Source organism: Dermacentor albipictus, chromosome 7 (assembly GCF_038994185.2).
Source record: "Dermacentor albipictus isolate Rhodes 1998 colony chromosome 7, USDA_Dalb.pri_finalv2, whole genome shotgun sequence".
Classification (NCBI taxonomy): Eukaryota; Metazoa; Arthropoda; class Arachnida; order Ixodida; family Ixodidae; genus Dermacentor; species Dermacentor albipictus.
In genome coordinates, this window is record NC_091827.1 from 65470795 (window position 1) to 65498309 (window position 27515).

A 27515-nucleotide genomic window follows, 5' to 3' on the forward strand; every position below is an offset into this window, starting at 1 on the left:
ATTAAACCGTAGTTAGCCGGAGCTCGGAAAAAGTACATACTAAACAGTAGTACTGTTTAACCGAAATAGCAAGAGATTGCCCACTTGCCTGTCGAAAACGGAACTCGGAGAGAGTGCGATGAAAGGGGAAAAAGCATGTAGTATTTATTCACTTCGCGCGACAAACGGGTTATTTTCATTTGATGCCACGGCAGCCTACCATGACGACAGCGGCCTTAAACTTACTGAATCTGCACGCCAGCTTTTCAGCCAGCCCCCTCTCCTCGGCAAACACTCGCATGGCAGATTCCTTGTTGGCGTTACGTATTCTCCGTGCATGCGCGCAGTAGTGCTGCAGAAGTTCTGGGGCGCCTTTTTCATTGCCGGGTGCCGGAGTTTGGAACACTTTTCGTTTGTAATAGACTTACGTTATTGCGCCCCTGCTCTCGTCGCGATGATTGCATTCATGAGGCTGATGTAACGCGCAGCTTATGCCACTGTTGGGCCTTAGTCGCCCGTGCTGTCGCTTTCCGTGTCGTCCTCATCACTGTCGCTAGTCGACACTTCGGCAACAAGAGGCAACAAGAGGCAACAATGGCGAAAAGCCGAACCTCGTAGCCGACATGTCTTCGCGGTCGCAGCAGCGCTTCCGAGCAACTTCTTCGCATTCCAAATGCCACACACCGTAGTCAACAGCAGATCCCTGTCGCATGCCAGCGCCGACTTCTTCTCGTCACATTCGATAGCACGGACAATGTCTAATTTTTCTTCTATGCTGAGCACCCAGCATCTTTTTTATCCAAGCTTTGGAACGACACTAAAGCTCGCTTGCGCGACGCCACAACGCTCTCTGGCACAGCGTCGAAATGATGTTGATGTGGCTTCACGTGCAAACGCACAGGGCGCTTGGAGGCCGTTGTTCCGATCTCTGAGGCTTGTTGTTCGGCCGGGCCACCTAATGGAGAAGACGCACGGCTGTGTTTGCGCGACGAAAAGTTGAAACGCCACGTTTTAACCGATGCGTACGCAATAAGCTGGTACGGTTTATGCGGATACAAAACACATTATGTTCAATGGCCGTTGAGTTGGAGATTTGACTTTACTACTTTTAAAATGAAACTACTGTTTAAGCGGTTACGGTTTAATGAGGTTTTGCTGTAACTTCAAATTAGTTTGCCACCACTGATTACAACTCGGTTTTGGCATAAGGTATGGAAAATATGTATCAATAGAATGTTGAATAGAATCGAGTGATTTTTTCCCTCAGAAGCTGAAAAATTAGTGATGTCATATATGTTGTACTGAATACTAATGAGGCTTTCAGTTTATTGCGAGCCTGTTTTATGGCAATCTTTCATTGCATAGAAGGTTTTGCTTTCCAATTTTCCTCCAAAATACGGAAGTGCTTTCCCATCTCTAGGGCAGGTGGGTTACCGTAACGGCAATATGTACAACATACAAAAGCACAAGCCGGGCATCACGTGGCTACCACTGCTACAGCTACCCGCGTAACCAATGTGGGCGCTGTGCGGGTCGACAACAGTCAGTGCTGACAGTAAGGAGCACGCGCTGTGTTTCATTGTCAAGTACAGCACAATTTGCCACCTGTCAAAGATTCTGAAAGTGGGAATGTCACACAGCAAGTTCGTGCAATGCCGTTGGGGATTGTTTGCCCCCCTTCTTCGACCTCCCACTAACATATCATATCATTTTGCATAAGCATAACATATCATTTTGGCATGGTGAATTTGACATCTTGAAATCTTGATATCTTGATTTAAGGGCTGCAAATGTAAATAAAGGTCTATTGTATCACTTTTGATATGCTGGAGGGAGTTCAGTCGTGGCCGATCCAGCAGAGCAATCGCTGCAGTTTCATAGGCTACCAACTTTTTTTTTTACAATTCTTTTTGCATGATTTTTATACGAATTTACTCCACGTGGCTAAATATAAATGCGAGCAAGTTGTTTTAAATTTTATTTCATGCAGAATGACGTTTGGACTCTGTGGGGGGGGTAACCAAGTTCCACTGCACGTACCTTGGTGATGAAGAGTGGCCGTGCCAGCGTTGAAGATGACATAGTTGAGGTCCGGGTCCCCATGGTGACTGCTGCTGACAAACAGCTGTGCGTCCTTGACAGAAACGCGCAGGTTGCCGTGGTACTTCGGCATGACCCTGCCTTCTGCGTCCTGCACGACAGCACCACGACAAGGCCGTTCATTTTGATTTCAGGAGGAATGCATGAATGGTTACTTTAAAGAAAAGACGGGGGAGTGGGTGGGGGACTATGAGCAGTGACAAGCTGAGATCGCAGAGGAGGTTCACATTGGAAAAGTATCCGGCACACATCTGGCTGGAATGCTCAACACTCAAAAAGTTAGAGGCTGTTAATGGGAAAATTAGTTACCAGCCCTGCAGCTTTGCCAAGCAGAGTGCGTAGGACACTTATCCATAACCAATTTAGCCAAAGTGAAATTTTCTTGCTGTTCGCCTTTGAAGGAGAGACTAAGAATGTGACAGTCTGTCTTTACCAATGAAAAATTAACAAAGTCCTAGCAGATGCCATCAAAATCTATGACATCATGGCAGTTGTGTGTTCAACCGCCCACTATTAGGTTACCGAGCCTATAGAAATTGTCAAGTTTTATGGAGTTTTTCTACACGTTATTCATTTCTGTTGGAATTCTATAAACAATGCCACGCACCGTAGGAAATGACGAATGAACTGTAACTATTTGTCATATTTGACAATTATTTTGCACATTGAAAAATCTGGAAATATAAAACTTCGACTGGAGGTACCATCGAAACTAGCATCCAGTGCTCCTAACACTTCCTCAATAACACAATGCAAAATTTGCACTTTGGTCGATTCAGCAACATAGTTTTTAAATGACAGCAGCTGTGCAGACTCCGAAGCTTCTGTTGGGTTGTCGAATTTTCCGATCCAACGTCTAGGCGGTTTCAGCAATGTCTCATACAACAGTAGATGCTGAGGAGGTCTTATTTTGATTACCGTGTTCGACTAACATCAAATGCAATTTTACTCGCACAAGAGCATGCAGTCGATCTCAGGCATGACCTTCGACCACAGCTTGACTAGCAGCCTAATCTTGCCTTTTGAATACTGTCTATGCAAGTCCCCTTATTTTTTTTACTGTACAGTACTGTGCAACACTCCACATAACTGTACAGGAACTGAACAAAGCATGTGCCCCAGCTCCAGTGGAACGCACACAAGACCACCTTGCTTGCACAGAAAAGCTGATCGAACGCAATGATGAAGTACGAGGAGGCTTCTGCATACCTCCATGACCTGTCAACAATTTCTTCACGAACGCAAAGAATGCAGTGAAGAACGAACCAGGTGCCTGATGCAATGAGTAAAAACAAATGTTCCCTGTACAATAGGAATTTGCCTGCTTTCAACAAATCTTCAAATTATGAATTAAAATATTAATTTTTTTTTTTGCATGATCTGACTTACGGAAGTTGGGAACTAGGAGCCAGGTGCATGTTTTACATGTTTCAGATTTATTTTTTTACTCAGTACTCATGCTAAAAATGGCAAATATTATTACCTACATTCACGGTGCTTGAGGTGCTTCTTTGAAGTTTCATGTACGAATTCTCCAACTGTCTCAGCAGTTAGTACTGTGCTACATTCATTGAAAACATTGGTGACCAGGCTATAATTATATGTATCGTGGCACACATTGCAACTACAGTCTTAAAATAAAACATCAAAATATAGAAACACCAAAATTTTACACTTTCACAGCAGAGTACAGTGTGACAAACACAAAAAAAGTAATACAGAATGTCTTTTGCTATTCTTTAACAAGAGCAGTAAAAGCACTACACACATTCCTGATATATATTTTAGGAAAAAAGATGGCAAAATAAACGTAGGTTTTAAAACATCTGCAATTCTTATACATTTTCAAGATTTCTCATGGCAGTTAAGGGGTGAGGAATAAGTCAAAAAATCTCGAGCAACAACACTTACCTGCAACGGTGTCTTGAGCGTGGCGGCCCCATCAGTGATGTGGATGTTGATGACAAGCTGAGTCTGCCAACTTCGACAGGGCACGACCCTCGACTGAAGATGAGAGCGGTCAAGGCGGATTGTTGAGCGCCTCTGGTTGTCATACACCGAATGGAACATTGGTGGCCCATCATCAGACTCAGTGTCCGACTCTGCAAAAAGAAACAATGGTACCAATGGCATAAACTTCAAAAAAAAGAAAATAAGAAGAAAAAGCTAATTATTCCTGTAAATATGGCAAGTTACTGACCACAAAATTTTGAATATCTAAGTATAAAGTAGTGGGCTGGTTATGCACAACTTTTGCCTCACTTTTGGAGGTTCGCATATCAAAAGTTCAAACAGCTACGCGTCCTGCACTGCCACTCATCTTCCCCATGCTATAATATAGAAATAGTGAGCAGCATTGACCAAACGCTTAAAGAGATATTACTTCTGTAGTGTGGGGATGCGCGACTCTCCCGCGTCCCCTGATACGTTGTTTTCCCCCTATGTCTCGCGTCTCCTGTGATCCGGCTTCTGCGCATAGCTTAGTGCCGGCAGCGGTCGGTCAGGTTTCAGCCCATTACCAGAGATGGCGCGAGTGCTGCGGTGCTAGCTCCACCTGACAGCAGGGTTGGTCGGTTGCAACAGGGAGTAGGCTCTTCCCAATCTTTGCCTCCGCGGGTCGGCAAGCGGCGACGATCCATGCTTGTGCGAGACTGTCTCGCAAGGCCTACACCGGAATGGACGAACACGATCGTTCGAACACGTCACTGTTCGCGATGACCAGGCGTAAAGTGTCCAGCATGGTGCGAACCCGGTTCGTGCACATGGTTCGTGAACCTGGTTCGTGCCCTGGCAACCATACAGCGGGGACCCTGGCCTTCTCTCCGGACTTTGGCTCGCCCGCATACCACGTCTCCGGACCATGCCATCGAGCTCTGGCGAGCGCTGCTGTTGTTCCTCCAGGACCCAGCGGCACCACCCGTCGGCGATCGGCTCCGCGACAGCCACAAACGTCATGCGGCCCCCACTAAGCTGCCTCCAGGACGTTCATTAATAAAACGGAGGCAGCCTTACCCTTCCCCTTTTGCAATAACACACCTCCCCTTTCCACCGCAGCATCTTCAGCGCATTTTAATGTGGAATAAACGTGGTTTCATTCATTCATTCAACATATTCGCTTGCTATCCAGACGCGGTGAGTCGTACTTCCTCGATTTGTTGCGCGCCCATCGGCATGTTTTGTGGATAGCAATTCGGCTAGCAAGCATTAGTGTATAAAAGGCACAATAAATGCCCTCGCACTACTGTGTTGTTGTTCCTTTGTCCCAAGAGCATGGGTGAGAACCCCACAGTAGTTATGCCTTGTTTCAAATAAAATGCATAGGTTAAAGTTTAAAATATGTGAGCATTGTTGCTGCGCAGCTTATTATTATTACTACTACCACCGTAATTTATTTCTGCTGTACCTTGCATTTCTAGGGCTGCAATTGATTACAGAGCTACATAGCCCAACGCTACGTTCAAGGGAGATTTATGTAGCTTAAAACATCAAACTTATTTGTGACTGTAAAATGAATAAATAAAAAAAAAAGCTAGATGTGCAAGTTGCACCCTGAAGCAGCAAGATACGACAAATACACACCCTGGAATGTTACACATTTAAAATTGATGAAGAAAAAGGCGAGATTCACCTCGCCCATCATCATCGATGATGTAAACGATGTAAACGAGAAGAAAGGGGGTTAACCGAGGGGGCCCCCATTTTATTAGTCATATCATAAGAAGTTAACAAACACTGACACCAGGGACAACATAGAGGAGATTACTTGTGCTTAATAAATCAAATAAAGAAACGATAAATTAATGGAAATGAAAGTGGCTGAAAAAGCAACTTGCTGCAGGTGGGGACCCCACCTGCAGCAAGTTGTTTGCACGTATGTGGCTCACATTGTATGTGAGCCACAACGCACATCGTATGTGGTCCTATGGGCCACACGACACACGTATGCATATAATGTGAGTCCCATCAACCACCATCATATGTGGCCCTATGGGCCACATATGATGTCCCAAGACTTCAACACTAGCCAGAACAACAAAACCAACAAGTCGTTTCCGTCCAAGTATGATTACGCTTTTAAAAAACCCATTCAACAGACATGACTCGCTGCCCCTTGTTGACTCACCAAGGAGATTCCCCGACCGGCACATGTGGAATTCCTGGAACACCGAGCTTTGCTGGGCAAGATGGCCGGGGACCCGTATCTCGGGAAAAAACGCAGCGCCATCGCCGCCGGGGGCAACGAGCGAGGAGTCTCCGCTTGCCCTGAGCCTAGTGACGACCGGTTCCCACAGGACTAAGTCCATGGTGAGCCTGAAAAAGACGAGCGGTTATGTCAGCCAGCTTTTGTTACAAACAAGTGGTGCCTAATTGCCGCCAAGACGTCTCCTGACGGGGCTAAATTGCAGCACACAGCAACTTTCCGTAGTATACCACACTAATTCTGGTACAGTGAAATCTCAATGTAACGAACTTCAGGGGACTGCAGCAAATCGTTAGTTATTCTGAACAGTTGTTCTAGGCAACACCTGTCTAGGCGGAGCATGCGCTCTGATAACCTGACGTGTCCTCCGCAACAACACAAAAAAAGTCTCCTCCCATGTTTTTCTCCTCCGACGCCATCTCAGGTTTTCCAAACCCATACACCTTGTCGTTTGTTAGCCTACTGTTCCGGCTGCCGTGAAGGATAGATGGAAATTCAAGAATCCCCAGATTTCTTAATATTAATTTGTAGTACTGAAGCATTAACATGACATGGAAACTGAATAACATTCGTTATTCTGAAAAGTTCAGTATTATAAAGTTCATAGTACTGAAATATTTTTACTTTGGGAACTGTAAGCAGTCAGCAGGAAATGTCATAAAAGTTTGTTAATGTGGCATTCATAACAACAAGGATTTACTGTACTGGTACCATTTCTATCTGCTCTAGGAACCTGAAAGGTATCTTCTGCTGCTGGAACCGTTGAACTTCAAAATGGCAAAGTCTGAAACTTGATCATTTGGCTGCCACGTTTTCTGAAGTGCAACAAATTCAATTTATGTCTAGGTAACACACTAGCATATTTGAAATTAACATGCTATATAACAAGTATTAAGAGTCGTGCCAATCAGTGTTCCTCAGAAAACATGGCTTCATACAACATAATGAACACCCAAGTTCTTGAGTTGCTGCACCATTAAAAAATTGCATGTGCTTATTGTGCTGGTCCACTAAGTTTTAAAACAACAGCGACAGGCAGCATTGACACTTGTTAAGTTTTTTGCACAATCTGTCATATACTAACGAAACCTAGCATAAAATTTTTACAAATTATGGGGTTTTATATGCCAACACCACGATCTGATTATGAGGCACGCTGTAGTAGGGACTCCGGATTAACTCTGACCACCTGGGGTTCTTTGAATGTGCACCTAAATCTAAGTACACAGGGCACACAGGTGTCTACATTTTGCCCCCATCAAAATGTGGCCACCGTGGCCGAGATTTATACCGCGACCTTGTGCTTAGCAGCGCAACACTATAGCCACTGAGCAACCACGGCGGGTCCATAAAATTTTCTAGCTTAATTAGCTAACTAAATTCTAACTAAATTAGCTAACCAGAGTAGACGATGCAGCCAGTTCTCACATTCGTGAATTCTTTAGCACGGCCAGGTGTGTGCATCAGTGGCCAGACGAGCATACTTAGGCACGGCACCTAAAGGGTTAAACGAGTTTCTCACTGCAATTATGGCTTCGTTATATCGAAATTTGACTGTACTAAAGTCCCGCTTAATTCGTGGTTTATGCTATCAGCATCACCATTACATTTCCTTAGCTTATTGAAAGCCTGAACAATTAACACTACTCTATGCAGCAATAGCCGAGCATGTGCTCCTTATTGAATCCTTTGATGGCCATGTTTGGCCCTCACTACTTTGCAATTGGCATCTGTGGCGAGTGCGAGGATTTTACACAAAGCCACGATATGTCCACAAAGTGCACAGACCTGATGAATTCCACAAGGTGCAGAAAGCTTTCATTAAAATAAAATATAATCATCCACCCAATCCGTACGCTGGTTGAGCAGACGACAACTCTCCATTGCACCTGGCAGATTTAGGCAGACCCGAGTCGAGAAGTCGCGAAGAAACAACGACCAGCCCAGTCGATTGCGCAGCCGAGTTCGTCAAATCGCGGCACCCATTTGCACCACCTCACCGGTTGTAGATGAGTTCGTAGAACCGCTTGTCAGGCATGGTCACCTCCAGTGACGGCAGCAGGAACTCCAGCTGAATGCGGCAGTTGCTGGCTGCCTTGTCAATGAAGGAGCGAAGTGTCGCCTTGTCACCAGGCTGCACCAACTGTGAAGCAAGAAGGAGTGCCAAAAGTTGAACGATTGTTCCAGCTTTTTTGTGCACACGTTGCAGCGAACCTACCGCTCGGTCATGGGTTCCAGGTACACAAAATAACGACAACATTTGTTAGAGTTTTCAGCTTAATACATTAATGGAAGGCCAGGTTACTGGCACCATGGACAGCTGTGATGGGTAGCTACATCTTGCAATGCTTTTGTTCAATCGCAACCCGTTAGAGAAATTATTTTGCCATATGGGTGTTCTTGCCAAAGCAAAAAAAAAGTGACTTCATGTTAACGAACATGTTGCTGCTGATTCTTTAGATACTTTACGCTGGCGGCTAAGTAAAACAGTGTTGGCCTTCTTTGCTGCGAGGTGTCATGACGTCACCAGAGCAACCACCATGGTGTCACCAGAACAACCACAAGCACGTCTGGTAACCTGGTATTCCGTGAACTGCAGTACATTTACACATATTGGCAGGCTAAAAGGCAGTGGAAAGACAAAGCTTTTTAAAAAGTGGAAACCTAACTAAGAAAAACCAAGCAAAAAGAACAATATGACCAGTTCAGCTCGTAATTCCTCTCCAAGCCTACCCACGGCAACTTCCCACAGATGCCCGTTATCACCTACAATTCCATGCCATTTAGGTTTCCTCCGAATCTTTATGTCTTAAAAACTCGCAGCGCCATCTGGCAACCCACTGAATAAACAGAGCCGCAGAAAAAATGGCACCACATGGCACCGTAAACCTCTGGGAACTCCACACATCCAATAATGATGTCCACACATCTAATAACGTGAATGCAACATGCTTTGAACGGACAATGAAAAGCCAAACACTGGAGCTTTCCTTCAAGCCAGTGATTGTGCGAGTTTGTTTACTTGTTTACTTGTTTACTGGTTGTTTACTTGCGTAGTCACACGTGCTGTCGAAGCCCTGCAGTTGCAGACAGATAGAAAGGAGCACATGGGTGACCAACCTTGGGAAAGGAGGCTGCACAATGCAAATCCTGTCAACCCCCTGTGGGCACAAAACTCTGCAAAAAGTTTGCTACCTTTATTGCAGCAATTAAAGATGTAACACACATTAACATTGTTTTTTTAAATGGCAGGCAGGATTTTAAATGGTGCGTGACATCTAGCACAATTCTTTGAGCTAGATTACTCTGAGGAGAGAACATATTTACACGAGAATTCAAAACAAATATTTGACTAATTAGGGAACTAAATGAGCTAAGGTAATTAACAAGCATTCACTAATTTTCTTTCCTGTTAATTACTTTATGGCCCATATTAAAATTTACTAATTGTAGCTGGCGACTTCAAAAGTCATTTCCACCTTGAACGAAGTCTTAGGATGACACCAGTTTCAAGATATGTATTCCCAAAGTTTGCGACCAAATGCATTTTATTAAAAAAGTGGAACAGTGCATATTTACCACTAGTTTGACAGTGCTCATTGGAACTGGTGCTAGTTTCAAATTTTCTTCCAAGTGGATGGGCTTTTGTGACATAACTGGGTTCAATTCTGATATAATGCACTGTCCGCACAAAAATAAATTAGTTAAAATTATTAGTGAAATTTCCTCAATTAAATGATGCATTTTATTTTCCAGTATAATAATGTCCAGCACTGAGTCATCATCACCATCATCAGCCTATCTTATGTCCACTGCAGGACAAAGGCCGCTTCCTGCGATCTCCCATCACCCCTGTCCTGTGCCAACCGATACCAACTAGCGCACGCGAATTTCCCAATTTAATCGCACTAACTAGTCTTCCGCCGTCCTCTACTGCGCTTCCCTTCTCTTGGTACCCATTCTGTAACCTTAATGGTCCAACGGTTATCTAACCTGCGCATTACATGACCTGCCCAGCTCCATTTCTTTCTCTTAATGTCAATTAGAATATCGGCTATCCCCCCCCACTTGCTCTCTGATCCACACCGCTTTCTTCCTGTCTGTTAAGAGGCCTAACATTTTTCGTTCCCCTGCTCTTTGCACCATCCTTAACTTGTTCTCGAGCTTCTTTGTCAACCTCCAAGTTTCTTCCTTATACGTTAGCACTGGCAGAATTGATTGTGCAACTTTCTTTTCAATGACAGTGGTAAGCTTACACTCAAGATCTGACAATGTCTGCCGTATGCACTCCAACCCTTTTTTATTCTGTGAATTTCCTTCTCATGATCAGGGTCCCCCCGTGAGTAATTGACCTAAGTAAACACTCCTTCACAGACTCTACAGGCTGACTGGCGATCCTGAACTTGTGTTCTCTTGCTAGGCTACTGATAATTATCTTTGTCTTCTGCATATTGATCTTCAACCCCACTCTTACACCTTCACGGTTAAAGTCCTCAATCATTTGCTGTAATTCATCCCCAGTGATGCTGAACAGGACAATGTCAACTGCAGATCAAAGGCTGTTTATATATTCGCTGTCTATCTTACACCTAAGCTTGCCCAGACTTCATCAAAGCATGCAGGGAATAGCATCAGAGAAAATGCCATATACAGCTTTCTTGATAGGTAATTTTTCTACTTTTATTGTGGAGAAGCAAGGTGGCTGTGGAGTCTGTAGATATTGCCTAAGATATTCACATATGTCTCCTGCACTCCTTAATCAACCAATGCCTTTATGACAGCTGGTATCTCTACTGAAGCAAATGCTCTTTCATAAGCTAACAAAGCCATATAGAGTGGTCGATTGTACTCTGCAGATTTCTTATTATTTCTCAATCCATTGTACAGTGCCCATTGTACAATCTTGAAACCAGCCTGTACTCTTGGTTGACTGAAGTCTCCCTTTTTGTGGATTAGTATAATGTTGGCTTCTTCCAGTTCTCTGGAACCCTTGAGGTCATGAGACATTTTGTATAAAGGGCCGCAAGCTTTTCAAGCAGGATATCTCCTCCATCTTTGATTAAATCTACTATTATTCCTGAGTGAGTAATCACCTCTAATTCAGTTCAATGGCTAGCTTTGCACCTATGCCACAGGCAATTTTTAAATATTCTGTTAACAATTCAAAAGATACACCTGGAATCTGGAGCCATCGCTGAGAATGAGGCGCTACGAGGAGCTTGTGTGCGCCTAGATAACTTTTTTCTACATTTTCTTTTTTTCTCAATTTTTATTCTAGCATGATTGTGCCAAGTAAAGTGAGACACTGGAAACATGCCCTCAAGATGAACAGCGAATTCGCTTACGTAAAATCGAACCATATCCTACCAAAAACATTCCTCTGTCCTCCAGGCTGTGCGTTACAGTGCTGCTGCTGGCATGCAAATTTTCAGTGCTGGTTGCCTACAGCCACATCAAGAGCTATCAGTTCGACAATCAAACGGAGATGCTCTTATGAAGTTTACAGCAGTCCCGATTACCATTTTAGGCACCCAGAAATTACTGGAGCATGAAAATGGTGGTTAGCACATACCTGGATTTGGCTAAACCTATTTCTTCCGACTTCAAACTGCTTAGTGGCTTTGCAAGTTGATTGTTTTCAACAAATAATTCAGTGATTTGCAATGGTTATGCATTTGTGCACTGTCTTAATCCCTTCTGTACTAAGAAAAGTAGGACTGCTTTAAAGGCAGACAAAGCATATAAACGAAGCCACAAGAAAGTTTGAAGTCACGAGCTCGATCAGAAAAATCCAAGCGGGATACCAATCGTTACCCCGGTAGCAGAACCATGGCATTGCCAGGGTGCCGTCTGGTAACTTTGCCGGAAAGCCGTGGGCTGGACAACCATTACCTTGTCACTCTCGGCGTTTTCTTTGGCCTCCTGTCGCTGCTGTTGCTCCTGCAGCCGCGTCGTGCGTGGAGGGCTGATCTCGTTGTTGTCGTAGCAGAGGCAGTGGACCGTGAAGGGCGAGCCTGCATCATTCTGCTGAGGCATCCGCAGCGTCTCGAACATCACGGACGGCATCATGCTCTCCTCGCACAGTTCCGTCTCCAGAGGCGAAGGTTCGTTGCTGGGACTGATGGAGATCCTCAGGCTGCAATGGTGGGGACGCAGGAATAACCTTCGTAAGTTAGGGGACCGACTCGTGAATTGGCTTCATAGAGATGCTAGACGGAAATTCTAAATTATGTTGGAAGACCGCTTAACCCTGTAATGCCCAAAGAGTTCCACACGAAAGAATATTACAGCAACCTGTTTACCTTTATTTCTGGCCGTGGAAAGTATGTTTGTACAAATAAAGAACGATATTTAAGTTTGGTATATCAGTATGGTGAATCAATGAATGGTTTGCTGAACTGTTCACAACAACGTTCGCTCCACCGTCTCACCAACACTACTACAGTCTATGCACCGAGTTTCCAGGGCTTAAATTCAAGTCTTGGGTTATCAAACTCAGCATAGCACATACAATAATATGCTTGTGCAAATATAAATTTTGGGGTTGGAAGCGGACCTGAAGCAAATAGCAATCGTATCCTATAAACTCAAAGTGAACAGTTCGTATAGTTGTGGAAGTTGCATCAACTCTTTACAAAGTAACTAGAAGTTGACAGATCTAGAGAAAAAGGGAGACCTTAACTTGGAAAAAGTGAAGCAGTTTAATCCTGAATTACACTTCATTTTCGAAGTGCTGTTATTCAGATATCTCATGGAAAACTTTTCACTTTTGCTCAGTGTTGTGGTTCGATCTACATCGAATTTCTGGACATTTGAGGCCACGGGGGCATTTCACATGCACCCATAATACAGCCCGAGGTGTGTCGCGTGCCGTCTCGATCTCAATCACAATGTGATCTGCGAGCCGCGCAACTGGCAATGTGACATGCACATCAACAATGAAATTGCCGATTGCAGGTTTCTACATTTATACATTGGTTTGTTTTGAATGCCTTGAATATTCTAAATAGTGAAATCTGAACCGGAATGAATGCTGAACAGCACAGTATCGAAAATTGAATATTCACAACAACCTTGTTAACAAAATACCACTTTCAAAGCTCCGTTCATCCCCGAGAAAATACCCTTTGCATGACTCTAAAGCCAGCTTTCCCGTGAGGCGATTTGCCTAGACAGTGGTGGCACAGTCAGTTCCGCAATCAACACATACAAGAGTTTGCTTGTCTGATGACGCGTAAATTGTACGCATGGTTCTTATGATGAAACAGAGCGCAAGATCCAAGCCCCAGCATACGAAGCTACTGTTGCGCCTTCATCTGAACCATGACTGGGGCCACCGTTAGTTGGGCAAGTGTGCAATGCAGAGAAGCACACTAGAGAAATAAAACAATGGGGCTATTGCAAGCTACTACGGGAAACCAAACCACTTGGCGACCGCACCACTCTATGCCACCAACTCTAGGCAGTGTGGAGAAGACTATAGGTAGCGCTAGTCAATCGGGAACGTGAGCCGACTGCACATTTTGGTGAGGTGAGGAGAATTTGCTTGCTGGGTGTGCTGAATCAGTCCAGTGTCCTTCGATTCAGCCAGCATATCACACAAGTCAATTAGCAGCTGACAATAGAGAGCTTTACTTATGTGTAATTAGGGAGCCTTACAATATGCATACCCAAAGTTAGTGAATGCAAACCACCGTGCTACAGAACAAAATCAAAGTACAAGACGGAATGCAAGCAGGGTGTGGCACTTTGGGCACCCAAAGCCATTTGCATACGCACACCTATCAACCCCAGACCACTTAATATACTACACGAGATGCCAAAAAAATACAGAAACTGCACAACGAATACGAAAATACCGTTTTATTGCCCAGAAATGTTTTGGTTAGGTGAAATGCACAACGAACATGTCACAACAGTGGCACAACAAACTCATTACACCTTGCATGTTGAGGGCTGGGCTCTGGAGCCGTTGCAGCCTTAGCCTTTCCGAGAAAGTTTTTGTCGAGCACTTCCTAAAGTGAGGCCGAAGCACACTTCACGACTAGCAACTGCTCCACTGTCTTTTCTGACAGAGGCACAGAGCTGGGTGCGTGCCTTTTTAAAAAACACCTTACCAAGAACTCCTTCACACTCTGAATTGCTATGCAGGAGTGTAAAGACCCCCAACGTAACTTTTGAAAGTTTTGGATAAAGCAAATATTGGAGACCGCATGCCAATGCTCATCAATCTGCTCCTGAGAAGTTACCATCAGCAAGTAGATCTTTTAATTGAAGATGGCTGAACCCTGCTTGAATGTTGTACAGAACAGAATCTATACTTTGTCTATCTTCAAGTTGCAGCAGCAGTCATTAAGTGCTGCTGCCACTGACCATGATCGTGGCACTGACCAAATTATTGTTGGCTTTGAATACAAGTCAACATAATCAGTGTTGCCAAAATGTCACCGCGAATAGGTGAGATGCAGCAGTTATAGCGACTACATAAACCAACGTTCATTGCACTCATGGATTTTGAACACAAAACACGTAAAAAAAAAAAAAAATGTGAGTGTCAATACTGTACTCGTAAAAATGCAAGGGAAATCGTGCACTTTAGGATAAAGTCACTTAGGATAAATCAAGGCACTGGTTTTGAGGTATATGTACGCAAAATCTAAAGCGCCCTATATCAGCATTCACGGAATGCTGGGTTACTGGAGGTACACACATAAGCAGCCGGGTTGGTGGAGTAATCTTGTGACGCGGAGTTTGACCGGAGCGGACACAAATATTGTTGCAGTGACTGGCCATATTCCACTTATCTGCTGGAGTACCGAGTCGGCAGCAATGCAATCAACACGCGGTTCCTTTTGCTTCGAAGTCCCAAAATGACACTACCAGCATTGTTACAGCCGTTACCATTCACCATAACCCAGTATTTCCAGGAAGAGTGAGCCTGTTAAAGCTCTCTAATGGATCAGCCCTTCCAGTTCTCCACTGGTTAGTCGACACCTAAGGCTTTTATCGTAGTAGATGACTTTTGCTAGAGAGAGCAGGGACCCTTCCATCAGTATGTAAGGACATCCCACTCTCGATTGTCACAAGAGTAACACACATGTGCTTCCAACATCCCCAGAACTTTTGAGCAGGCGACCACACAAAAGTTCAGATAGCGTTATGGCTACATGCGGGGCTATTGTTCGAAAAATCTATGGCAAAGCCAACAACGAAACGAGGAACGCTTACCTGGGCAAGTCAAAGTCCTCCTCTTTGACACTGGGGTCTCGAAACACCCTTGCAAATGGCACTGGTTTTGAGAGCTGGGACTCTTTGTAGAACACTGCGAGAGATGAAAAAGTATTGCTCGGAGCTGTACAACCGAAAAGGCCCCAATTTTGGGCCCTATACGCATTTTGAAACAGTACAGTGAAACCACTGAAATTTCATTGATGCGGAAATTTCATTGTTGCGAAACTAGCACCACACTTACCGCCAGATTTACCAGACATACTCGATTATTTGGACTTCCACGCAGCCCTCCATCTATTCCACAGGAGCTATATAAACAGACTGAAATTTCGGACACCGCATGGCAGTGTCGCTCAATTTTTCAGACTGGTTCACACACACAGCGTCACAAACCTGGAGGCTGCAAACAAAGTTGTCAGAATTCAGGCGAATGATGAAGTTGCAGAGGTGACTTCTCAACTTTTCAAACACCGTGCGGCAGCTGCGAAAACAGTTCCATCCGCACTGCACCTAACGACGTCTTCACAAAGCACACACATAACCTTCCTACTGACATTTATGTGCATTTATGTGCATATCGCACCTTGGCACGTGCACTGGTCTGCGTGGAATAGACAGTAAATGTCAAGGTAAAATCTACACTCCTTCCTTCGGGTGCCGACGAATGCCAATGGCTTTCTTCGGTCTCGTCTCTAGCACCACCGAGATGAGACACCTGCAATGCTGTTGATGGTGTTCCTTGTCGCGCCAGCATTCCCAGACAGTTTCAATGCAACGCTAAACCTTGCTATCGATTCCAATGCGATGCCTTTCGAGCGAATCGTGCCCACTTACGGTGAGCCTCCTTGCAGACTAGCACCAGCTTTAGGTCCTCGTTCTCGTCGGCAACGAGCGTTGTGGACAGCGTCGGCTCCAGGAGCTCCACCGACAGGATGTCCGGCCTCAGGTTCTTCTGCCACCAAGGCTCGCGGAGCACTTCTTGGAGCGGCCGCATATCTGGAATAGGAAACCTGCCAACGGAAAAGAAAAGAATGAGAGGCACTGTAGAGTGGGTGTTGCATAAAATAATGACGTAGCTAACATGCACCTCCTGCAAAATAAAGTGAAAAAGGGTTAAAGGGGGAATGTGGATTTCGAAGTGAGCTTCCTTATTTCTTCATGGATATTGATGAAAATTGGCAGAGGTAGTGGTAATTTTTGTGTTGTTAATTATTTATTCAGATTACCTTACAGGCCCATTGAAGGGCATTGAGTAAGGAGGGCAACAGTAATTACATGACGAAAATAGCAAAGTGCAACATCGTTATACAATATTAACATGCAACGAATTCAGGTTATCATGGAAGGTTTCACGATTGGAGATGGATGCAACGTGATCCGGGAGACTGTTCCAATGTGCAATAGCTCTTGGTAGTGGTTACGTGTTAAATGCCTGCATTTGACCGCCTGCATTTGACCATGAATGCGCATGAAACTAAGTGCGTTGTGAATGCGACGAGATGTGCACACGGGAAATGTCAAATTTCTACATTATAGTTCAACAACTTCTTCATTGACAAATGTTTTTCTCCTCCTGGGCTAGTCCCAAGTCTGAACGGCTTACAAAATGCGTAGAAGACTTGTTCGAAGCACTATGCGTTCCCAAATGAATAGTTGAGGGCGCAACATTCTTGCATTCTTTTTAAATTTACAACACGAGTCTTTTAGTATTCAATTTTGATGAGGTGACTGTACAACAGTCATTTAGACTGAAAAACTAGTTGTATCATGTATTCAGAAAAAGTTGCACAGGAAAAGTAAGAATGTCACACCCTGAATTGCCCTTCAAAGAATATAGCAAAGCAAAGAAAATGGAACTGAAACAGACTAAGCAGTAGTGAAGAAATCAGCAGCACAAGTCGAGTAGGAGGCAAGACAGTTTTGAGAAAATGGCTTTCAAAGTTGCACCTTAGATTTTAAATTTGTACCTTATATTTTAAGTTATCGAAAGGGCACCAGGGCTGTAGCCAATTAGGTCCTATCAAATGTAGTACTTCTGGAGTGTTTTGCCTTTAGTCGGAAGCGCATTGCTTGTCCTTGTTTTCCCAAAGATATCCTTCTCCACTGCTCTGTGAAGAGGATGTAGGCCAGATAGATAGCAAACCGAATGTTGCACAATATCTCAGAAAGGCACAGTTGGTCCCAGAATTCTATCTGCATACTGCCTTGTTGACACACATCTCTAGTGGAACAGGGAAGCTTACGCCTTGGCATCACTCACACAATGTCTGTCGCATTCAATGGCATGTTGTCTTTCTGTAGCAGTGACCAGATGGCTACACAAAGGCTTTTAGCAGGATTGAAAGTTTTGTTTTCCAGGCAACGCCTGAGGAGCTGGCTATACATCAGAAAGGCACTGGTACACAGGCAACAATATACAACTGAAACATGCACACATTGCAGGCCAGCGCTTGTACAGAGCTGTTCTGTGTTTTTGCAGCCTAATCTCTGCACCAGCTACCATATTTTGAGAACATTGTATTGTATGAACTTTTTCTTCTTTGAACCTTGCGAGGGCCTGGAGAGCTTATGGAATGCGGTGCAAGGTTTATTGAATATTGCGAGCCTAGCTAAATGTGGCATTCTTGGTCAAATGACTAGCTGTAGGTCCAAAGAGTAGGCGCGCAATGTGCATGGTCGTGGCACTGACGCTCGAAAGGTTTAGCTGTAGGTTCGAATATTGCTTGCACGATGTGCTTGGAAGTAAACCTAAAGAAGCAGCGATGCTCAAAAAGCTTATCCAGGTGTCTGAAGATTTCGTGCGCAAAGTGCTTGGTCGCAAAGTGCGTATCGCCGATGCTTGGAATGCTTAGCCGTGGTTCCGATGCACAAGCATGTGCTGTCCTGCCACATAGAAGTGGCGAGTGGCTCCGTTGCATAGCTTCGGCACGCTGCTAACTGTGTTCGAATTCCTGGGGCATCCTGGGGAATTCCTGGGGAATTCCTTCTACAGACAATGCGTGAATGGTGGCACGGCGCGATGCTGCTTGCAACCATGAAGTCTTCTTTCTCTTCGAGCTCACACTGCTGCTTGCAGGTGCTTGCAGAGTGTTTTTCTCTGGCACATGACAAAGCTCACTCTTTCTTTTTTTTTCTTTCTTTTTAACCTTTTTGTTGTGTCACTGGGAAGGAAAGTTGCTTGTTCAGAGGCAAGCAAACCCACTGTTTTCCACGACTCCTTCAAACTGTCGATGTAAAGGCTGTTTAACGGGGCAGACAACTGGGACACAGACAATGGCTGTGTCCCAGTTTTTTTTTTTTTTTCGAACTGCCACAATGGCTACACAGCAAGTATGTAACGGTGACACTTTTATCACCAGCGAAAACTGCTGCCATAAAACTTGCAGCTGCAAAGGTCAGTGGGCTCACCTCAGGTTGGCCTTGATGAAAGGGCTCCGTACTGTGATGCTGGTCCTGGCCACCGTGGGACTAGAACCCTGATTGTCTTGCTGAACATGCAGAGACAAGAAGGAGGAAGCAAGGATGTTAACACACCTCGCTTGGGAGAGGACAGGTGGACAGGCACCTTGACAAAGAGCTAATCATAAACATAGAAATGTCTCGATAGCGATAGTTGCTAAAAACACCAAGGCAGAGAGCTTTGAGAAAAGAAAATTCAGCACAAGTACTTCATGTGTCCTAAGTCTCTCTTGTGTCCTTCTTTTTGGAGATGAATTTAGTTTGTTATATCCAGTTATATCCATTGGCAGGACAATTTCACTTTGTCAAAACGAGATCTTAAATACATGGATCTCTATGGGGATTTCAAGGGGAATTTAATTTACTTCGTTACATTCATTATTTCGTTATATCCCATTTTGTTATAACGAGGTTCGAGTGTATCTATGCTGGCTTTAAAAACGGCTTGTCGAATACACTAGACGGCGTTGAAGACGACATCATTTGGGATGCCGAGGACGCCCATCAGGTATCCGACAAGGATTACTTTTCTGGCAATTCCGACGAGGATGCAGCTTATTGCATCGACTAGAAATTTAGTAGCTCAGCTTGCAGTAAATATAGGTGTGCCATGTTCAATGTCTTCTTTTCTTTCTTTCTTTGAGAGATGTGGGTACCGTAATTACACGATTGTAAGTCGACCCCTTTTTTTACATTTGAAAGTCTGAAGTTGGGGAGGGGTCGACTTACAATCGAAACCAAACATGGCCCCGCCAAAAAAAGCGATACCAACGGGAGCTACAACGTAGTTACAATTTTATGTTTGCTCTATGGCCCTACCCGTATCTTTTCGCTATCCCACGTGTTTGTTCGCTTTTCGAAAGGGTTTTTCAACATTTTTGAGAGTCTTACAGTGCATGCAACACTCATGGGGGGGTGTCGATAGTTGATGGAAGCACCGCTGTTCCCATTTGCGGCGGCACCCTCAGAACGGCGGCGCTTGCGGGGAGTACCGGTAGTTCATGGAAGAGCAGACACCGCTCGCGGGTTTCTCTTTCTCTGTTTAAAGGCATTGGTATTGGTTTGACCAACTTTTTGACACGTTCCACTTGACTGCCGGCTACGTGCTACTTCTATGCTTCCCCAGTCGTCATGAGTGCTCCAGGCCCGCTAATCGTTCGGCACTCGTTCACAGCAGCGTTCAAGAGGGATGCCATCCTTTACGCCGAAGAAACAAATCACTGCGCAGCGGCCGCAATTTCTATGTTTCTAAACGGGTGGTGCGAGAGTGGCGACTGCAGCGAAGCGAAATTTTCAGCCTGTGACGGCAAGTGAGAAATTTCCCACGTGCCGAAGTCTGGACGCCTTCCGGAGCTGTAGGCTAAGCTTGCAGCGTACGTCGCTGAAATGCATGATCGGTCCCTGCCATTGAAGTGCGACGTGGTCATGAAACAAGCCCGGACCTTCACCTTAATTTTAAGGTTCTGCTCCGCCGTGAGTACAACGAGTGGCTGGCGGTAGAAGACTGCGAAATTACGCCAACTGGACCTGTCAAAAGAGCCTCCCCGACGGCTGCGTGTGGTTGGGTGCATTTGGGGTGGGCTGCTGTTCTGCAAGATGTCCTGGTGTGGTCGTTTGCCAAATTTAAAATTTCGCTGGACCACGACGCGCTGTGGGACCGCAGCGGCGATGACGATGGCAGCACTAGTAAAGACGAGTAGCCCAGTGACCATGTCAGCTACTAATAAATTTTCGTTATCGAATGCACCCTCAGGTATATTCTCTCTCTCTTTTTTTTTTCGGTCAAGCGATATGGGGTCGACTTACATTTGAGTCGACTTACAATCGTGTAAATACGGTAGACCAATATTCGAATTGAAATCTTTCATTCCTCAGCAAGTTCAGTGTTACAAGTCCAAGTAAATCAATATTTACATAATTCTAATGGGTACCTTTCTTCAACTCCGCATCTGTCATTCTTGCCAATGGCTTTGAAGCGTGGGAAGCATTGAAAGCATGGCACAACTAACATATAACACCAAAAGTCAGCTTTGCCGCAATACAACAATATTAGCTGGTCAAGCATAAGGATTCTCTTACAGTGAAGCACACACAGAGACGAAGTGAGCCACTGTCACAGGACACCGTACATGTTCCTTAATTACACACGTGCGCACCTGCCATCTCCTGTCACAGTACGAGAGCCAAGATGCCCTATAAGTGCGCTAGCCGGCCTTCAGAAGTATTTTGGACATGGCTGTGGTGGTTTGAGCCCCTAAGGCCAGCAAAGGCAGGCACTAGTTTTTTTTTCGAACTGCAAAACTTTTCTTTTGGGATGTTTTCGCCTTCCCTAGGGAGTCCCACAAATCTGACATCGACTGTAGGGTGTATCGTATTTGCCTGAATCTAACACGCACTTATTTTCTGACAAAACGGGTCCAAAAATTGCATGTGCGCTAGATTCGAGTATGACCATAAATCTGCGTTACCATATCGCCATCGGCATTTCAAGATGGCCGCCTCGTACCCGCTTCAAGCCTAGCTGCCGTAGCTTTCTCCATGTGCTAAGTACGTGTGCTTAGGCAATGCTTCCTTTGGCTTAGGTTAGTTCACCGTCTGTCTTCCCGTTTTCTGCGTTTGCTCTATCAGCACGGTAGGGCCAACTGTAAGGACATGCAGAGTTCATCACAGTGCCGCAATTAAAAGGAAAGCGATCACGCGTGCGGAGATGGACGGAAATCAAGCCATATCACGGGCGTTCGGAGTTCTCAAAACTTCCGTTTGGGACTGGCGCAGACAGGAGAGCATCGTGCTGCGTTCTGGTCACTTAGTTCGCGTCGAAGCGAAAGGCCGCACAAAGGTCAATTCCCTCGCTCCTGCTACCGCACTTCCTCACTCCAGCGTTTAAAGAGTTTCCATGGTCATTGAGTGAGACGTGTTCATGTTTGCTTGTGCATGTGACACCATGCTGGTTAATTTAATTAGTAAGCGAATGTTTAGAAGTTTATACGACCGATATAACTAATATTCTTACTTTTCAAACAGCTGTCTACTAATTTGCTATCGTAATCTATGCTTTGCCTTTTGGGCAAAACTGCGACTTTCTTTATTACAACTTTAGTGCATTTGGAGTAAATTATTTTTCTCCAAATGAGAGAAAGTTGTATTTCTGCATGAAAGAATGAGGTGCGCAGTACTGTAAAGGACTTTTCTTTTGGGGGGGGGGGTCACGGAAGACGGGTGCACGTTACGATCGAGGGCGCGTTAGAATCAAGTAAATATGGTATTCTGTGAATGGTGCAGGCAGCAGATCACACGTTAGAGACAGCATCTCATGAGCCACATGTGTGAACGTTTTGGAGAGCCACTCACGTTGACAGACATGCTCCAGATGTCATTTTTCTGCTCGCTGGTGGAAGAGAAATGTGGAGGAGGGTAGAGCAGCGCGTGAATGCGGTCCTCCAGGGACCTGTCCAGCTCGATTTGCGCTGGTAGCAGCTCCAAGGTGATGCCTGTCGTCTGCTCCCTGCTTGTCCGAGTCTGCACATAGAACAACAGACACTCTTGGAACCACCATGTTCACCACAAACGGCACCCCCAAAAAAAGATGCGAATCCAGTGAGGTATAAACCCAGCACAGAAATGACAAGGATGAAACCTTTTGCATCACCTTCACTTCATCCTCAGTTTCATCCTCAGTTCATTTCATCCTCAGTGTGTAATTCTGTGATCAGATGTGTTTTACAACTTTTTGGATTAATTAGTAGCATCTGCTTGCCGTCCTAGTTGGCTGATGTGGCTTTATTAACTTCAATACTCGTTTTCTCTGGAGTCACCAATGTAGTCTCCTTTTATTTTTTTTCTTCCACTATTTGTGAACCTCCTGTGAATAATTCATACACACAAATTTCTTAGCGATTCCTCAGTGTTATAGTTCCTAAACGCATATTTCCTCATTTGGTATAGAAGTCACTCAACTCAATGTCTCATATGGGCTTCTAGACTACGGACAGTTTGTTAGCACTGTGTACCCAAACTGTCACGAGATCATGTTGCATCTTAACAGTGGCCTGTTTTAGCAGACACTGACACCTTACCAACACTAGGCAACAGTGTAAGCCACTATCTTTCTGTGTGTGTGGTAGGCAAAACAGAAAGTCTGAATTTTGCTTTAAACTTTGTTTAGCCGATGGTCATTTTACCAGAAGCTCCGCCCAAATATCTTGCGGACCGACTTTAGCCATAGTCCGCAGTCCTCACTTCATTGAGTAACAGATCAACCAGCACATTCTTTTTGCAACAATAAGTACAACACTCACCTCCAGAACAGTTCCTCATGGTTTTCATTGACAATTCAATTTAAAACAAAAAGACCTAGCAGTGATGACGAATTTGGCGTTTTCTTTTTTTTTTTGGCGCAAGGGCCAAGTATGACTAAAGAGCACCAGGCCATTGTTAGTGAGTTACAAGCTGGCAGTGACCATACGACCACAATGCAGCCTGAAGATATGCCGACATCAGCGTAGTGCTTCAGACCAAAAGTGTTTACTGAACACTCTAAAAAGTAGGCAGCACAGATATTTTATCATAAAAAAGAAAGAGGGGGCAGGAAGATGCTGAAAGAATAAGGAATACAAAGAAAGAATTACAAGCTGCAGTGTTCAAAGTAAGATTTAGGCAACAGAGTGAAAACTGCAAAGTTTGTGGAGAATTTGCTTACTTTCCTGATGGGCTGCAGTTCAGGGCACGAAGTTGAAACATTTAAGTCAGAAGATTATCTGCATCTTGCAACAGAAACAAAAGCGGCAAAACAAGTCCCGTATACTTACATAGGTCCAGCGAGCGCTCTAATAAGAAGGATAAAAATAAAAAGAAGCCTGCAAGCTTCGTTTTAGGAAACTGCCAACAAAGATTTTTATAACCATCAATAGCAAGAAAAACAAACGAGGGGAAAAAAAAACAGTAGGGTACCTGTGGCAATATCTTTGGGTATTCGTACTTTAGCCTTAGAAAGGGCTCTGCCTCGGAAGGCTTCTTGCAGGTGTCGTCGCTTTCAAAGAGGGACAGAATCTGAAATAAATGTACAAGAGGATAAGTGAAAGTGAAACACCTCGTTAGGATTCTAACAGTGAGTGGCTGCTTAATTGACACGAAAAGAAAACCTTTGTTGACTAATCTTTTATCAGCAGACATCTGACTAGAGTATCCTACCAGTCACTTTCTTGTGTTCACTCATCTGGAGTATTTTCCTTTACCTTATTACCTTACATTGTTTAAGTACAGCCAAACCTCAATATGAAGAACTTCAATGTAACAAAATTCTCGATATAACAAAGCATATTAGACTTTTTATAACTTCTTGTTCATAGAACACCATTTATTTAGAACCTCAATACAATGAAGTCCGTTTATACACTTTCACCAGCACCCCAGAGAAACACAGGGACAAGAAATGGAAACTACCGCAGACGCAGATATTCAAATGACTGAATTAGTAGCGCCTACTTGTGAAGAACAACCACCGAAGCAAAGCAGTGTCATGTGCCATATAAAGTCCAAGTGCTATAGGATCCTATTGCGCCCCACGCGCGGTGGGTGCGAGCGAAAGGCAAGCCAAAAAGGATGGTGGATTGATGTGCGATCTTTCCCATGTGAGCAAGAGGAAAGGGGAGCGAGGGAGCTGTAATGCAATCAAGTGGATGCAAGGGGAGGAGGGGTTCATAATTGCTTGAATGCTCAGAGCCCATTTCTATGAGCAGTGGTTGACTATTCAATAGGGGCATGCGAATACTCGTTTGTATTCTATTTCGAATAGACCATGAGAATAATTCAATGAACGAATCCAATTTCCAGTATTCAATACCTCTAATACTCGGTCTTTCAAATATTCGGTATATTCGGCGAGTGACCCAGCAGCTGAGGTCGGTGCCTTGACACATGCAGCATTCCCGCGACACGCAGTCTCTGTTAGTACAAGGTTTGACCAGGTCAACCGCATCAACTGCCTGAAACAATTAACGCTACACGGATGGAAGGAACAACAAAAGCAGCATGCATATGGAAAGCATGGAAGCAGGTCTATCTGGCCGATCAGCCACTGAGTTCACTGTTCACGCACGCAGATTCATGCAGTTCATAGCTTTCTGTGCACATGTGAACACGGACAAACTTGGAACACATGGTCGCAGTAGTTGCCGGCTGGTCGACCGCAGGCCCAAATACCACTTCAATGGCTGTTAATCTAACACGTATGTGGGATCTCGCAATCGATCAGCATGAGCTAGCCCGTAAGAGTATTAGCAACAAGCTTTCCACGGCAGGTTGTGGTACGCCACCACATCAGCTGGAGGCGAGTTTTCGTCAAGGCCACACTACTGGCCACACTGTCTAGCCCGTTGGGCCTAATCGGAGCTGCATTGTCAGGTGTTGGCATACAGTCGCCAACCGATTTTACAGACCTTGCAGGGACCGAGAAACAGTCCGAAAAACTCGTTAATCCCAAAAAATAACATTTGTTAAGTGTACAGCGGCTTTAAAAAAATCTCTAATGCCCTGCTTGGAGGTGATCAGATTTGCTTGGATTTGTGCAAGAGTGACGTTGTCTTCGTATACTGTCTGAAAGAGCATGACCACGTTGGTGATCTTCGTTGCCCGAGACTGCCATGGCGATAGAAGAAATGAGCCACGTTTCAGCGCAACACTTGGCTCTCATGAAGGCACACAAGGGGGTGCCGGTCAATTAAGTGCGAAGCCGCACAAACACACACAAAGATGCAACAACGTCTTTTACAGACACCACCTGCAAATAGCACAGGAAAAATATAAATGATTCCCGATTTCCGATTCACAAATCCTGCAAGTTGACCTAAACACTATCGCAGACTGGTGTGTGCGTTGGGATATGTCATTAAATATAAATAAGACTGTTCACGTCACCTTTACAAGAAAACGAGCTAATCATCCCTATAGGTATAGAATTCATGATTCAACTCTAAAAGTAAGCAAGGAATTTAAATATCTAGGTGTGTTTTTTACTTCTGATTTACGATGGAACAAGCATGTTAACTATATTGGAAATAAGGCAGCATCAGTTTTGGGATTCTTGCGGTGCAATTTTAGTCATTTACCGAGCAACTTGAAGACGCAGTTGTACTTTAGTCATGTACGTTCAATACTTGAATATGGATGTGTTTGTTGGGACCCACACACATCTGAGCTTATAAACAAATTAGAAAAAATCCAGAATAGGGCAGTTAGATTTGTTCTTGGTAATTATAGCCGGCAGCTTGGCATGACAGAAAGCAAACTTAAACTTAAATGGCAAGAGCTGAAGGATCGTAGAAAGCATATTAGATTAAAATTTTTCCACGATATTTATTATTCTAAAACAGGCATAAACCGCGAAAAATATATCCAGGCACCACACTATATATCTAGGCGACTTGACCACTGTTTGAAGGTCAGGGAATTTTCTTGTAGGGGTGACGTCTTCCGTTATTCTTTTTTTGTTAGAACTGTTCGCGATTGGAACAGTTTGCCATCGACCATTGTATATATTACAGAAAATGATGCTTTTTACCACGCATTGAACTAATTTATTGATGTATTGATTCAAGTTTGTAACCTCCCTGCTGTAATGCCCTACGGGGCGATGCAGGTAACTAATAAATAATAATTAAATAAATAAATAAATTAAGTGATTACGACAACTGTGCAGACTGAAAAAAGAAAGAAACAAGAAAAAGTGCCATCCCCTGGAGCGTTTTGTCAGCCAAGGAAGAGCAAGTATGGCCTCCAAGATGATATGATGTAGCCCGCCATAGAGTTATCATAACTCTATGTTGCGCGCTCTATTGAAAGCATGTGCCTGCCAATCTTTGAAGCCATCGAGCGGGCCACTGGATGCCAAGCCTGGCCAAGCCAGTGGAAAATCCAAGATGGCAGCGCCCACGATTGGGTAGCGTGGCTCCGAACGAGCGATTTAGTTAGAAAAATCGAACTTTGGGGCCTAAATTTGTTTGAAAAATTGCGTTCCAGAAATGCATTAGCTATACGGGAACCCTGCCAATGTATTTCTGAAGTCCAGAATATCCATCAAGTCCGAATTTTTGCAGTCTGGAAAATCCGTCGGCGACTGCATAAAGTTATGGTTTGATACCGAATCAACGCAGATCTGTGAACAACAGTCGCAGAACCCTCAGAAAGCCAACGAACTACCTTGCCAACAAAAGCAAATGTACTAGATGACTGCTGTTCCTGGACTCCACGTTTGCGAAACACTGCATGGTGGCCCCCTGCTTCCGATGCCATTCATAGGCATACAATGGTTTCTTTTCGTAAGTTTGCAAGTATAGGCCGCGTGCATCGCCTATAGAGGCGCCACTGATAGCCACCTAGCGGGCGCTTCCAACAATACGCGTGGGAGCAGTAGCAGACGACAACGCTTTGCAGCAAGGGTGACTGAAGTTCGCGGCTGCGATTTGTCCTTTATTCGGGCGCCAGACTGCTTCTTCTGCGGTGACAGCTGTAGGGAAGACGCAGACCTCTGTGGGAGCGGCTATGAACA

At 44.5% G+C, this 27515-nt stretch overlaps 1 protein-coding gene across 8 annotated transcripts in view; it reads right to left on the reverse strand.

The window, feature by feature from the left end:
• Atg2 (Autophagy-related 2) overlaps nt 1–27515 on the reverse strand; it is a 108649-nt gene that overhangs the window by 42489 nt on the left and 38645 nt on the right. For all 8 annotated transcript variants that reach the window (XM_065455875.1, XM_065455871.1, XM_065455876.1 and 5 more), the window contains 10 exons: nt 23921–24019; nt 22322–22489; nt 18920–18999; nt 16346–16521; nt 15509–15602; nt 12173–12416; nt 8281–8423; nt 6203–6390; nt 3991–4181; nt 2020–2170 (listed from right to left, as the gene is read on the reverse strand). In XM_065455875.1, coding sequence (XP_065311947.1) covers nt 2020–2170; nt 3991–4181; nt 6203–6390; nt 8281–8423; nt 12173–12416; nt 15509–15602; nt 16346–16521; nt 18920–18999; nt 22322–22489; nt 23921–24019 — 1534 coding nt within the window. The remainder of the gene's footprint in view (nt 1–2019; nt 2171–3990; nt 4182–6202; nt 6391–8280; nt 8424–12172; nt 12417–15508; nt 15603–16345; nt 16522–18919; nt 19000–22321; nt 22490–23920; nt 24020–27515) is intronic.